The 13969-nt window shown below is 48.4% G+C and overlaps 1 protein-coding gene across 2 annotated transcripts in view; it reads left to right on the forward strand.

The window, feature by feature from the left end:
• The first annotated feature begins 2472 nt into the window (after window positions 1-2472).
• Window positions 2473-13969, forward strand: part of COL13A1 (collagen type XIII alpha 1 chain) — a 54085-nt gene continuing 42588 nt past the window's right edge. For both annotated transcript variants that reach the window (XM_064429771.1, XM_064429772.1), the window contains exons 1-9: window positions 2473-2502; window positions 3129-3155; window positions 5436-5486; window positions 9163-9198; window positions 10649-10675; window positions 11457-11483; window positions 12547-12573; window positions 12673-12699; window positions 12970-12996. In XM_064429771.1, the coding sequence (XP_064285841.1) occupies window positions 2482-2502; window positions 3129-3155; window positions 5436-5486; window positions 9163-9198; window positions 10649-10675; window positions 11457-11483; window positions 12547-12573; window positions 12673-12699; window positions 12970-12996 (270 nt within the window). In that variant the 5' untranslated portion in view covers window positions 2473-2481. The remainder of the gene's footprint in view (window positions 2503-3128; window positions 3156-5435; window positions 5487-9162; window positions 9199-10648; window positions 10676-11456; window positions 11484-12546; window positions 12574-12672; window positions 12700-12969; window positions 12997-13969) is intronic.

The raw sequence follows: 13969 nt of genomic DNA on the forward strand, positions 1-13969 counted from the left end.
CATTCATAAGGTGGTAGAAAGTAGACTTGCTTAAAAAATGGGACATGGAATAGAGTATTGCAAACAGGACATGGCCCATTCAGTGTAGGGACCACAGGAGCTTTGTAGGTCCAAACTTAAAGGGTAGCATGATCCTCATGAACCCTCCTGTGTGTAGGAAACATAGTTTTGAAGATGTCTTTGAGGGTCTGGTTGAAGAGGCAAAGTGTTCAGTGTTCTCACTGATGGGATTTGCTAGTTGCAGCAGGATTTAGAAGGCCTAAGTCACCTTGGGACAAATGCAAAAATCCATAATAACAGTATCTGCATCTGAGTTAGTCATGACTGAGGAACAGCGTGGGTTTTGGAATTGTAGCAGCGTGATTTCCTGGTGATGGTTCCCTGCTCCCCAGGCTGTGGCTCACCTGGAGACTGCACGAGCCATAACAGGCAGTTTCCCAGTGAAGGAAATGCAAACTGTGCTGCTGGCTCTCCCCTGGCTCAGGACAGGGGCTCCTGCTTGCCTTTCATGCTCTTTTAACTCTGATGTGGGAGCTTCAGGCAGCTTTTCATGGCTTTATAACCAACCTACACAGTATCATCCACCCACAAGTGCTCTTTCCTGGCTCCCTGTCCCAGGCAACCTTTCCTTATAAACATCTGGCATTTATTTGCTGTCCTGCTGGGAGCTCCCCCTCTGCTGTAACTCTGCACAGTCACATTCCAGACACGGTGCCGTCATGTACCACTCCAGGTGCTCACGGGGGACCTGACACAGCTCAGCCCCGACCTTGGGCTCTTCCTGCTCGGGCACCAGCCACAGCAGAGACAGAAGAAGCAAATTCAGCTTTTACCTCAAAAACCACGGGGGAAATCAGCCTGGGCTCAGCTCTGGAGGAAAGCAGCATTGAAGGGACTAAAAGCAGAGGAAAGCTCAGTATTATGTTTTCCAGCAGCCACAAAGTAATCCCAGGGCCAGATGCCAACACCAGGAGCTCTGCTCACTGCTGGCACAAAGAGATAGACAAATATTAGCAGGGCTGAGAACCCACCTAGAACCCTAGAAAAAAGCAGTTTCCCATAATATACCCTCAACAAAACTTAAAGTCGAGCAGCTGTTCAGGGTTTCATCCATCTGAAAGGGGTGCTTTTGCAAAGTGTACATGGCTCTTCAGTTTATCACAACATATGCTGCACTGGAAAGGAATGCCCCCCATACCAAACAGCCCCCCCAGCTCTGCAGAGGGAAATGGCTGAGCTTCCACCAGCGAATGGTTTGATCCCAAGCAATAACGTTTGAGTTTGGGATACACAGCCTTTGTGTACACCCAGAAGGACAAACAGAGCTAAGTGCCTTCCCTTTCCAGAGATTTCAGATTATGTTCACACGCGCTAGGACTGAACGTGTGGGGAGGCATAAAGAGGTGGCACCGATGGGGCTGGTGTGTCCAGCTGCAGAAACCAGAAAACCAGGTTGATGTCTACAGACACAGTCAGCCAGGGGCAGGAACATTCTGTTTTACATAAGGAAACCCCAAACATCGCTGGAAACAGAACTGAGGGATTATTATCACGTCATTTTTGCAAAATATAGAGCAAAAGCTACGTGACTGCATAATCATAAAGATCCTTTAGCAATGAGATGCTATCTTGCAGATCTGCACAGCCTTCAGTTTTGGTGACCAAGAATGCAGAAGGGGTAATTTTTTTCTTTTTTTTTGGTAATTGCATAGTACAATTTAGCTGTAAGAGGCAGCCAACTGCCTTGTAGGTAAGTGGGTGAAGAAAATTGTTGCTGGTCCAATGTTCATGTGTTTACGAGGCTCTGTCCAGTATCACCTGACCCAAAGTCATTCCCAAAACCACTGTTAGGATCACTCACATGCTAACAATGCACTGGGAAGTATCTCAGAGGGGTAGAGGACACTGAAAACAGCTGCTCATATGTCTTCTTCCAGACATGCTTTTTCCTGTGTCAGCTTGTGTTCTCACATTTTTCTCTTACTTCTGGACAGGACAGTATTTTTAAGTCTAGAAGAATTGTGTTTTAAAGTGATAACTCTATAAATAAATAGCTAACACCCAGATGACTTTGGTCAAGAAAGAGAAAAATGTGACAGTTGGCCACTGCAGGAAGCCAGTTCCCAGGACCTGGATTTTATGAAGTGTTGGAAATAGGGATAGTACTTTGTTTGACTGGAGACTCCTGTCCTTGTGCTGCCTAAATTGCTGTGTGTAATTTCTGTTGTGAGACGTGTGGGTTTGTCATATATGGAAATGAACTGGTGGCTCACACATTCTAAAGATGGGTTCGGGCACACGCAAACACGTTTTACTCTTTAACTTTCTCCCTCTCAAAATCCCTGGACACTTGCACCACAGTGTGAAACTGCTGCTGTGGCTTAGTTCAGTTGTGCTGTTTTATAACCTTGCTTTTGGCCAATTACCAATTCCCTCTGATTTCTCTGATTTTTCCTTAATTGCCAGGGGGACAAAGGTGCGATGGGAATCCCTGGGCGGCCGGTAAGTCAAACCCTCTTTTGTGTGCCTTGTCATTCCCATTCTCTTCCAACCCCCAGGATTTGGGGGTGGGGGAGGGTGGCTTTCAGGATAATCCTTGTCATTTTGAGCAAAACTACTCTCCCTGAGCCTCACACCTGAGGGGTTCCCCTGGTCTCAGCACGGTGACCAGCCCTGCAAGCCACATACATGCTGGGGAGGTGTTTCCCTTTCACCTGCTGTACTATCCAGGCCCTTCTCTGGTTCAGCATCCCCCTGTTTGGGTGTCTCCCGTTGCCATCTCGTGCGCCAGCTGGGCTTGCTAACCCTGGGTTTCCTAACACACGCCCCTGCTTGCCACTGGCAGCTGCCCCTTCCAAATAACTCTGCCCTGTGCAAAGGGGGCCATCCCCTGCCTGGCTGAGTGCTGTATTTTGGAGCTGCTCCTTGCTCAGGCATCCCATGGTGAGGATGGGGAAGAGGATCAGGGCAGGAGCTGAGGCCACCCTGCTCATGCCAGCCCTATAGCCAGGGTTGTGGGGTGGGAGAGCGTGCCTCTGCCGCTGACGCCTGTGTTTGTCTCTCTCTCCTTTCTCTCTCTCTTCCCTGCACCCTCTTGCATGTGGCTGTGACGGCTGCCACTGACCCAGGGACTAAAAGGGCAATCTGGAGAGAAGGTGAGTCAGCTCCCTGTAGTCTGTAGCACCCCCAAACTGTCCTCTTCTAGGGCCAGCCCGAGCTTCCCTGTCACAGCCATGGCCACTGCAGCCAGCTTTGGGCTTCTGTGGGGTACCAGTTGTTGGTTTCTTTGAGTCTGGAGTGAAGGCACTTGAGACAGTAGTTCATGTTCAGACTCAAGTGTTTATTATTTCTTATCAGTAAAACAGGCTCACTACTGTGAGTTCTAATGTACCTTTCATTAGAAGGTACAAAATGGCCAACAATCTCTTGTTACAAGGTCTTTTAAGACTAAACTATCCAATTAAGAACTGACACCTAGATTATTTTCCCTTTTAACCCAATAACTGATCCCAAAGAGCCCAATTACAAAATGCCACCCAAACCCATGAAGAAGGAAGAAGAAGCATGAAGAAGAAACCCAGGACAGCACCCTGTGCCCTCCATCTTGCTTCCATCCACAACATACTAAAAATCCCAAAACCTAAATTTCTCACCAAGTGATACACCTACACTACTCTCTAGAATCTATTTCACACTTTTGTGGATTCTGGTCTATCTTGAAGTCTAGGAAACTTTTTCTCCATGAATGAGGGTCAAAGTCAGTGCTCCCCTGGGGGTCAGGGCACCCTGAAGCAGACAGAGAAATATTCCCAATGCCCTGGGCTTCCACAGGCTTCCACACCCCTGGGCTTCCCCATCTTCCGTGTCAGTGCAAGTATATTTCCTAAATTCCTTCCAGGCCAGTCAGCCTCCAAAGATGCTGTGTGTCTTGTTTATGACAATTTACTAACAGCCTAAGAGCCAGTGGGTACATGCAGGGCTTCCTTCAAGGCTTCCTGGATTTTAACCATTGACTTTCTCCCCCTCTGGCAGCTCTGCTTGTCCCGTCCAACCTGCAGCTCCCCTCTATCTCCCAGGTTAGCCTGATCCCTGGTGCAGGTGGGAGCAAGGAGTAAAAGTGGCATGGCATGCTCCTATTTCTGACATGGTGGGACCTCTTCCTCCTGAGGAAAGCTGGTGGTCTGTGGGACACCATCTCCCAGACTGTTTGCTGTGCAGCGAGTTGAGATTTGTACCCACAAAGGAGTGCTAGTTTACAAAGTGATCCTACTGCTGGCCCATTTTGAAGTGTTTGGCTTTTCAGTGCTAGTATATTTTCCCCAGGGCTGTACCTCCCACCTGGGAGAGCAGGGAAGTTGAGGTGTTTGGGATTTGGGAATAATTGAATGTGTAGAAATTAAGAAAGGTGTGGATATTTACCTCACAAGGAAGGTCATCTGTGCAGTACCATACCAGACCCATTTGCTCCTCTTCATAATAGGGAGAAAAACACAACAAGGAAGGGGGAAGTAGGATAGAGATTCTTCATCCTTGTGTTCACTGTTTGCTTATTGGAGCCAACCAACATCCACCAGACCAGAATTTCCCACCCAAAGCCATTCTGCTTTTTTCTCTGCATGTCCTTGCATTTGTTTCTGGCCACAGTTTTCATGAAGGGACAGCAGATAGATACAGACAAAAATGGAAAAAAATCACTTCTAATTGCCCCTGCTGCCCCAAAGGCCTCCCTGAGAGCCCTAAGTCTTTAGCTTTGTTTTTCAGAGTGCTTTGCTTTCTTGCAGGCTGCTTGGTTTGTGGGATGCTCTGTCCCAAAGCTCCTCAGCCCTGGGCACTTCTGGAGCTGCCTGTCAGGAATACATCATGCTTCCAAAGAGAGTGACATGTCCTGCCCATCACACACTGTGGGTGGCTAGGAGTTGGAGAGGCAGCTATTTCCTTTTCCAGCAAGCACTTTGCTTTGTTTTCATCCACATCTCAACTGAGTTTGAGAAGTATGCAAGTGAGGCATTCCTGGAGGCAATCAAATAGGCTGCCTGCAGCTCCCATTTCCCTGGAGCCCAGCACATCCCTCTTTGTCTTTCTTCTGCAGGACACAACCCTCCTGGAACTCGCAGGAAGGAAACAGAAAAGGTTTCAGGCCATCTTTCACACTTGCAATGGGGCAGAACATCTGTTTTGCCAGAAAGTGTTTTATGTGTTTATACTTCTCCGTGCTGTGCAGCTTCCATTTTCTGGCACATCTGAGCAGCTCTCAAGGACATCTTTTTTCCCCAAGTGTCAGGCAGGAGCTGGGGGAGGCCAGAACAGCAGCTGCTCCATAAGCCCTGAAGATCTCACACCTAAGGCATCCTCATTTACCCTCAGTCTTGACAGGAATATCATTGTGTTTTCCTCTCCTATTCTCACCCCTTTTCCTCTGCTTTGTCTCTCTGCAGGGTGCTCCAGGAGAAGCTGGCATGTCCATCATTGGGCCCCGTGGTCCACCCGTAAGTGGCTTTTCTCTCTATTTTTGTCTGATGCAGGATGTGGGCTAGTTACTGGGAAAGGCTTAGGAGGGGCATGAAGACTCAGCATCATCTGGAAAGAGCAAAAGCCCTGTATAATGTGGTTCCCATGCTGAACCAGCCTTGGTTTTATACTGCTATTATATACTATATATAATGAAATTATAGCTCATATTCCAGAACAAATAAGGAAGCCTTCCCTTGGCAAGGAAGGGCAGAGTCCTGCATTTAAAAGGAAGAAGCGTATTTCCTTTGTGCAACAGGACTGCTATTACTTCTGGAGAAAATTTGCCCTTTGCCTAGCTAATTTCAGCCTTTGGTTTAATCAGCAGGGAATAAGCCCCCTGATTTTACTAGGAGCAGGATCAGAGCTAAGCCAGTGACTGGGGAGCTCACAAAGACACAGAGTAGTTCAGAGGTCTTAGTCACGTACCCAAAGTCTTGGAAGCTCTTTGTTAGCATGGTTACCACTTCTCTGGCTGAGAAAAGGTAGGATTTTGCACCCTCTTCCAGTAAAAGTGTCTCTACAAGGTGCAACAAGTCAGCCAAGATGAAGGGTTGGAGTGTTTACGTGCCCTAAATGCTGGATGCTTCTTGCACTGTGGCTCAGCCATCAAGCCTCTGCTTTTGTGCGGGTGCAGCCAGACCTCTCCACTCCATCCCTGCACAGCCTCCACCGGAGATTTCCATGAAAAAAGACCTGGAGATTCAATTCTCTCCCTCCCAGTGGGCACTTCCGATTTTGATTAACCTGTGAAGAGCACCGTCCTTGACCTGCAGAGAGGATGGCCTGCTGGCAGCCTTTGTTTCACAGCCGAGGTCAAGTGAGAGAGACCCAGGCAGTGCGAACACTTGGCTACATCTGGCTTTCCAATTAACTTCCCAAAAGCCCCATGACAAGTGTTTCTAATAAAAACCAGCTTTGCTGGTCCCCAGGCCCACCTGCCGGGGATGCTGGAGTTTGAGAAGCGGCAGAACCAAAGCCCGGGACCCAAATGGGTCTCCCCAAGTGTTTTATGCCTAGCAGATGGTCCTTGGCCACGTGTCCAGGCAAGGAAGAGGGGCTGGCAAGTCTCTCAAGCCAAGCTCTGAACAAGACCACCCTGCTCCACAAACAGCAGATTTTGGAGGGTAAGCGCCCCGTTGCTTTTGCTGTTTCTCACAAGCTCTGGCTCTCAGCCTTCTGAACAGAGTAATTATAGTAATCAGAGAAAAAAGCCATCAGGTCCTGTCCATGTAGGTCCTGCAAAGGAGACAGTTTTCTTGAAGTGCCTGGGCTGCAGGACAATGTTGTCTGCTTTGGTGCTGCTGCCTTTGCTGCTGTTTGGGAAGGTGCAGAACACGTTGCGTCTTTAAAGCAGCAGAAAAATTAGATGGCAAATAGTATCTGAAATGGGGTTTTGCAAACTACACCAATCAAAGCCCTGAGGTGCCAAGACCAGCCCAAATCCACACTTTCCCCGTGCAAAGCCTACTGTGAAGATGATCCAGTTTCCTGGGGAGCTGGTGATAGGTCAAAGGGATGGCTGAGCACTGAAGACAAACACGGAAACCCTGGCCAAGGGGCCACTCGGAAAGATGTGGGATGACAAATAGTTTCCAGATTTTTGTTTGGAGGTTAAAGTTTTTGCCTGAGCTGCTTAGCTCCTGGCCAGAGAGGGACAGAGCACCGATAGTGGCAGAAACAGACGGTCTCCATGATTTGGCAGCTCCCAGGATTACATACTTCATACAATCAACATTTTAAAAAGGAGACAAGGAAAACCAGCCACCCAACAAAAACAGTCTCTTGGAATCACTCGCTGCTGAACTGTTGTCTTGGCGTGATACCGTGCAAATCATTCTGCTGTCCTCCAAGGAGAAAGAAGCAGCAGTCTGTAGTCTACAGAGGAAGCCAAATTGCACCATTTCCAGGTTTTCTCCCTAATTCTTTTTTTAGCACTTTTTGTCAGGGAGGTGTCCAGCAGGGAACCAGAATTCTGGCTGGGCTCTTCTTGCTTCTTGCCTTTTCAGAAGCCAGCGGTGGACAGATCCTTTAATTTATAGCCTATCTTCCCTCCTGGTCACTGGCCAACAGGGCCAGGTGGTTTTGTGTGTGTCTTGCAAAGCAAAGCTGACCAAGTTCAACTTTGCAGAACTAAAGAAATAGTGCAAATGTGATTAAGTCCTGCTGGCATTGCGTCGAAAACCAGAACCCTTCAGTGCAGTGTGAGGGATTTTTGTGGTGGGGGCATCCCTCAAACCCTGCAAAGAGGCTCTTTGGGGCAATCCTCTGCAGGGGTAAACCCTCACCGAGTCTCTGCAGACAGAGGGTGGCTGGAGATGTTACCTGAAGGTGAAGGTTTTCCCTATCAGTGCAACTCTGAGGTTTCCCAAAGGATTATTTATTGCTTCACTGTGCCAAACCTCAGCCTCACAGCCCAGGAGCCCCATCTCCTCCTCCCTCTTCCCTTCCCTCAGCACCACATGGGATCACTCTAGTTAAGGCAGAGATGCAGTCTGTTTATGCCTAGCTCTACCCTAGGAAACTCCTGTGGGGCTCCAGTAGTCCAGTCATGGTAGCTCAAATTGCTGAAGAAAGCATTTTTTTCCCCCAAAATGAGAGAACACATAAAGAAACTGGGCATTTTGGCATCATAGCCCAGCTTTCAGGGTAGGCAGGATGCCACAGTGGTCAGCTGATGAGCGTGGCACAGGATTTACCTCATCCGACTGTTTCTGTCTACATGAGAGTGCTTCAAGATCTGCTGAAGTCTGGCCAGATGGACCATATGCTTCCTGACCTTTTTTTTTTTTTTTTTGGAAAACAGTTTGAAAAATCCTTAAGTGAAGTGGTATCTTCACCAACAAAGCTATGGTAACTGTGACCTGGGATGTCACATGCTCCAAAAACTGAAGAACTACGAAAAATTAACAGCCAGGACATTTTCTCCTTTTTTGGTGTTCTTAAGTAGGGCATGAAGAAGCTGCCAAACACATCCCAAGCCAGTATTTGCTGGACCTGATCCCAACCTGGTAGCCATAGCTAGCTAACCAGGAAGGGCAGGGGGAAAAGTGGTGGTGCTCATGTTCCTCTCATCACACAGCCTAACTCTCCTTTTTGTCTTAGCTCTCAGAGGATAAAAATAAAAATTAAAAAAAAAAGAGAGAAAAAAATCATCTCCAGAATTATTTCTGAGGAAAATGAATGAGCTGGGATATAAGATGAGGAGTGGAGGAGGAGAGGGATGGTTGTATTTAGACATCAGTGACCTGCAAGGCTTGTCTTGCACAGAACAGCACCCTGCATTAAACATCTCAGGTTTATGGCAGCAAGAACTGCCATAAAATGAGCTCAGCCTCTGGAATATACTCCAAAAGCCTAACATATGGGCTAGGGACACCCATCTAATTAATGTAGAGACTTCAAGGAAACTGCCTGCAATCCAAACTGGAGCTGCTCCAGCATTTTCTTGGCCCTGTACAAATTGGAGAGGGGATGAGAGATTTCCCCTCCTTCCCAAGACACTTTCCCCTTGGAGGGGAATTGGGTATCTCTTCAGAGAGTTGAAGGATAATTGGTCAGAAGCTGGAGGAAAGGCTCTGTAGAGAGGACTTAGGATCCATCAAAATTCACTTCAGTTCCTCTAAACTGCTGTCTCTGTTTCATCCTTCCCAGGGACAGCCTGGAACAAGAGGTTTTCCTGGATTCCCGGTAAGTGTAACTCTGAATTTATGAGGTACGGATGTGTGATACTACTAGGAAGCCTCATAAGTGCTTGCTGTATCTCATCATTTCTTCCTGAAACCAATGACCTGATCTGATATCACTGGAAAAAGCAATTTTTTCTTCATTTGTTTTTCTGCTACTTTTTTTTTCTTCTTTTAAACGATACTTAGGGAGGAAAAAAACCCTACCAAATCAAGCCACACAACTCTGAAAGGAAATTAATTTTAAAAAATCCCCAAGTGTTAAAATAACATAGCTAAAGCCAGTAAAAGAAAATCATCCTAAGAAATACCCCTATCCCAAACAAAGAAAACAACCCCTAGGTAGGGGAAATTCCAACTTTAATTGAGCTTTTAGATGATATTCCAATAGCAGCAAGTGCCTGGGCTCCAAAAATGGCCTTGCCTGCTGAGGGTCAGCTGGGGACTGTGCTAGGCTGAACACCCTGGTCATGCCAAAGGGAAAGGACATGAGGGGGAATTCTTCTCCAGCACAGTTGCAGGGGAACAGAGATAATGCCCAGGAGAGGACAAAGCAAATTTCATTTCAATCCTACAGTTGCTGGCAGCACTCTGTGAAGTGCTGAGGCTGCTGAAGAGCTCCAACAGATGCTATTTATCCATATGCATTTATCCTGGACAGCTAGGAAGCCTGAGGCAAACACTAACACCCCCCACACCCCTGCTCCTGCCAGGCAGCTCAGCTGCTGCTCCAGGACACTGGACGTGCCAGAGCAGGTCTGCAGGGGGGACTCTCACGCCTGGAAAATGGGAGCAATTGGCAGCCTCCCGCTGTCTGCCCGGGCTCCACGGCTCTGCCCCTTGTGACAGGGGGGTGAGAGCTGCCCCTGGGCTGAGGAGAAGCAGATCTCTCCAGGCCCTTGTGGTCTTTGGCTTTCGGAGGAGCAGAAAACAAATCGGCCCAGCTCATGAGAAAGTGCTGGGTGGGACAGCGCTGTGGAGCCTGTTTCTCATCAAACAGTACCTTCAGCATGTGCTGAGCTGTATGTCACCTCTTCCCTGAGACACTTCTATTATTCTGTCATTTGCAAAAAACCCTTCCCCCAAAGGTGGGTGCCCTTTTAAATCAAAGTCTTGGGAAAACTACTGATATTCAGCTAGTTTACTGAACACCGTCAAATTTTAAATTCTGAGATTTTTTTTTTTGCAAATTGCCTATGAGTCCTTCCTTGCTTCTGTTCCTGTGTCCAGCATTGCTGCTGAAATGTGCTGACAGTGAGCAGGTCCCTGCTGAGGCAGTTTGAAATCTGGGCTGGTTCTCAGTGGGCCAGGACTGGACAGGAGGGCAGGGAGTCACCTCACGTCACCCCAGCCCTGCAGTCTTGTGGCACATAGTGCTTCCTGGGGCAGGTGGACAAGATGGACAGACTCCATGGGGAAAGCATTTCTCATCATTTTTTCCTCTTGTATTTCAGGGCCCTATTGGCTTGGACGGCAAACCGGTAAGTGAAGAACTCTGCAGGATTCTGCCCTGCCTCCTGCTGGGCCCCAGCCTCTGTGTCACACCACGTGTTTCAGGGACAGTGTCATGCACATGCATGGATTAAAAGAAAATTAGGAGGTTGGCAGGCAGGAGGATGCCACAGATGCCTTGGGGGAGATGCAGGAGTCAGGAGATGAAGGAAGGCAGAGTATGGCCTCTTCCTTTCTAGGTAAATCTATAAAATAGCAGTTCACAAGTGCAGCAGCCTGGCTGCTGCAGGGAAAGCCTTAGCAGGCACTCCCACCCAGAATCAGACAGGCAAAGCAGATCCCTGAGGTACCAGCCCTCTGCCTTAGCCAACAGCTTCCTGCTCTCTGCTCCCAGGCAAAAAGAGCTGCAGTAGAGGAGGGAAGGATCCTAAAGACTCTGCGAGACCTCCATGCTGTCCTTAGAGATTTGCAGTAGAAACCCAAATTCTTCCCATCCTTCAGAGCTGGGCACAAAGGAGCTACTCCTCCATGAACCCAGTGGGCATGAAACCCATATCCACGTAGCAGCCATGTAGCCAGGTTCCCCACCACACTCCTCCAGTCCTGTAGTGGAGAAGGAGCTGGTAGCACGTACCTCTGGCTTCTGATTTCCTGTTCTTGCCATGAGCAACTTCACCCCCAAGAGAGATGTGGCAGCACCTTTCTTGCACTGCTGTGGGGACACACACTTCACTCAGCAGAAGCTGTTAAATCAGCATCATCTAGAGTCTGCAGTGGCCAAAGCTGATGTGTATTTCCTTTCTTTTGCAGGGGCATCCTGGACAGAAGGGAGAGATGGTAAAAATCCATATGTTTGTCTGTGGGTTATGGGTTGGTTTGCAATTATGTTGTGCCTCAGCTGGAAACAAGCTCAGGGGCAGGGTAGCAATCTTACCTCAGCTGATGCACTAGCTGCATCCCTAATTCTGTAACTTCATAATAGCAGTGCTGGGATGCATGTCTGTAATTTTTGCATTATGGCTAGCACATTCTTCATGTCACAGCAGCAACTCTCTAGTTACGCATGGGATGTGTTTTCCTTGCACTTAGCAATTATGTTCTTTAAATATATTCTGGGAGCTGACATTTTTCGTGGTTGGCCTCATAGGACAAGTAAAAGTTGATGGAAAGATTTCTGAAAACCCATCTGGCAGCTTTCAACTTATCTAACAACAACCAAAAAAAGCATACTTTTTGTATTAAATGTGGTTCCCACACCACCCCCCCTCCCCTCACCCTCTTGAAGCTCTGTTTCATATGTGCATCATACTAAAATGCTTTTGGTTGAAAATGATAAACTTAGACTGCACTTCATGGAAGCCCAAATGCTGTCTTGTTCCTCTTGACATCTCTGATGATGAAATCCCAAACATGAGTCTGTCAAGAGAGAGGCTCTGTAGTCACCTTCACTCACTAAAGTGTCGAATGTTTTCTTCTGCTAATTCTGTAATTCTGTTTTTGAGCCTGAGTGTCAGCATAGCCCTCTGGCAAGCACATGTTGAAGGTCCCCCTCCCCACTCCCCTGTTGCACAATCCCAGCTCAGGCTTCAGTCCTGGCTGCTTCTGGTTCCATCCCAGAGCGTGGCCGAGGAGACCCAGTCAGCTGAGGTCCTGGGAACAATAAGGGTGTGTTTTCCTCATGGTTCTTTCCCCCTCTCCTTTTAATATTTCCCCCCCTGGTGCAGCCAGAGCATGTGTGCATTTTTCACTCCTCCAGAGTAACAAAGGGAACCCGGATCTCTCTTGGGAATTTTCTTCACAATTGTTTTTAAGAGCTTAGTTTTTCACCTACTCCATACACTGTTTTTTTGTCACTGTAAATGGAAAATCATCCCGTGTTAAATTCTGTGTTTCTTTAAAGGGTGCTGCAGGTCCCAGGGGACAACCTGTAAGTATCCCATCCCTATCCCATCTCTCCCCCTAATCCCTTGCATTCACTGAACTCCTTCATTTACTGAGGCCTTTTTGGATCACTTTTCTCTTACAGGGACCCCCAGGACAAAAAGGAGAGAAGGTAATTTCAGTGGGGGCCTTGTTAAAAGAGAGGAAGGGACGTGGTGGACTTGGTGCTGCTTGATCTGACTGAGTGAGGAGTACTAAGAGCAGAGGGCTCAGGGGATGGGGACAGGAGGCAGGGTGCTTATCGGGTGCAAATTGCCAGAGCTGCACTGAGTTTGATAGAGTCACAATGATTTACACCTTCTGGGGCTGACCCTGCGTGCCTATTTTGGTCGCCTGTGTTTGTGGTTTAAACTCTTTCCTTTTTAATCCCCTTCTTTCACAGGGTCAGTGTGCAGAGTACCCGCACAGGGTAAGTCATTAGCGTTATTATCCTCTGTCCCGTGCCTTCCTGCATGTTAATCCTCCTTCGTTTGAATGGCTTTTTGTTGGAGGTAGAGATCGTTCCATTAACAAGATGCGTCATCTGGGCCCCCGGGGCAGTGCTCGGCTGATTGATGTGTTTCGCAGAAAAGCAGCAGATAAGGTTTTCCAGGAGGGATGTTGGTTCTCCGGTCTGTTCCTGCCCAGCAGAGCTGACCCCTGGATAGCTGCAGTCAGTTCTGCTTCCTGGAGACCCTGCTGTGCTTTGTGCTGGAGAGGGGAGGGTCCATGTCCTGAGCCCAAAACCCGGTGAAACCTGGGGGTTCTGGAGGAGCAGAGGTCACCCACTCCTGCCTTGAGCTGCTGCACGGGCTCCGTGGTGCTTCCACAGCCTCTGCTCTGGTTGTGTGGCCTGGAGCAGTGTGGGGCTTGAAACCTGGGGGAAAATCATCATTCCTCCCTCTTCTCCCTCATGCTGGTGTCATCCCTGCACAGAGACAAGGGGAAGGGTTGTCTCCCTGCCTGAGGGTAAGCCTGCTCTGCCTGGCCATGGTGCTCTGTCAGGTCCCCCGTGAGTTGCTCCCCAAGCCTGATGGACTTTCTCCCTGCAAGGAAGAGGCTGAGCAGGAGGGTTGATGCCAGCAACTGTCTATGAAAGCCAGGATGTTGCCCCACCTGCCCCTTCTTCTTGGCCTGGCCAGCATGTGCTGCAGCCAAGAGTGGAGAGAGAACATCATGGGGTTTGGAGGGGATTTAACCAGTTCTAAAAACAGCCAGAGTGCTGAAAATCCACTGGAAATGCATTGGAACAACATCATATGAAGTGGCTGGAATTTGTAATCTGGGTGTACAGGGAGACAAGCTTAAGAGCTTTCTGTTTATTTTTGATGTGCCTCTGGATAATCAGCTGGGCTCTGGTCCCTGGCCCGGAGGGAGCGGGGCTGGAGCAGCAGAGCACTGGA

This window comes from Passer domesticus, chromosome 8 (assembly GCF_036417665.1).
Source record: "Passer domesticus isolate bPasDom1 chromosome 8, bPasDom1.hap1, whole genome shotgun sequence".
In the NCBI taxonomy this organism is placed as follows: domain Eukaryota; kingdom Metazoa; phylum Chordata; class Aves; order Passeriformes; family Passeridae; genus Passer; species Passer domesticus.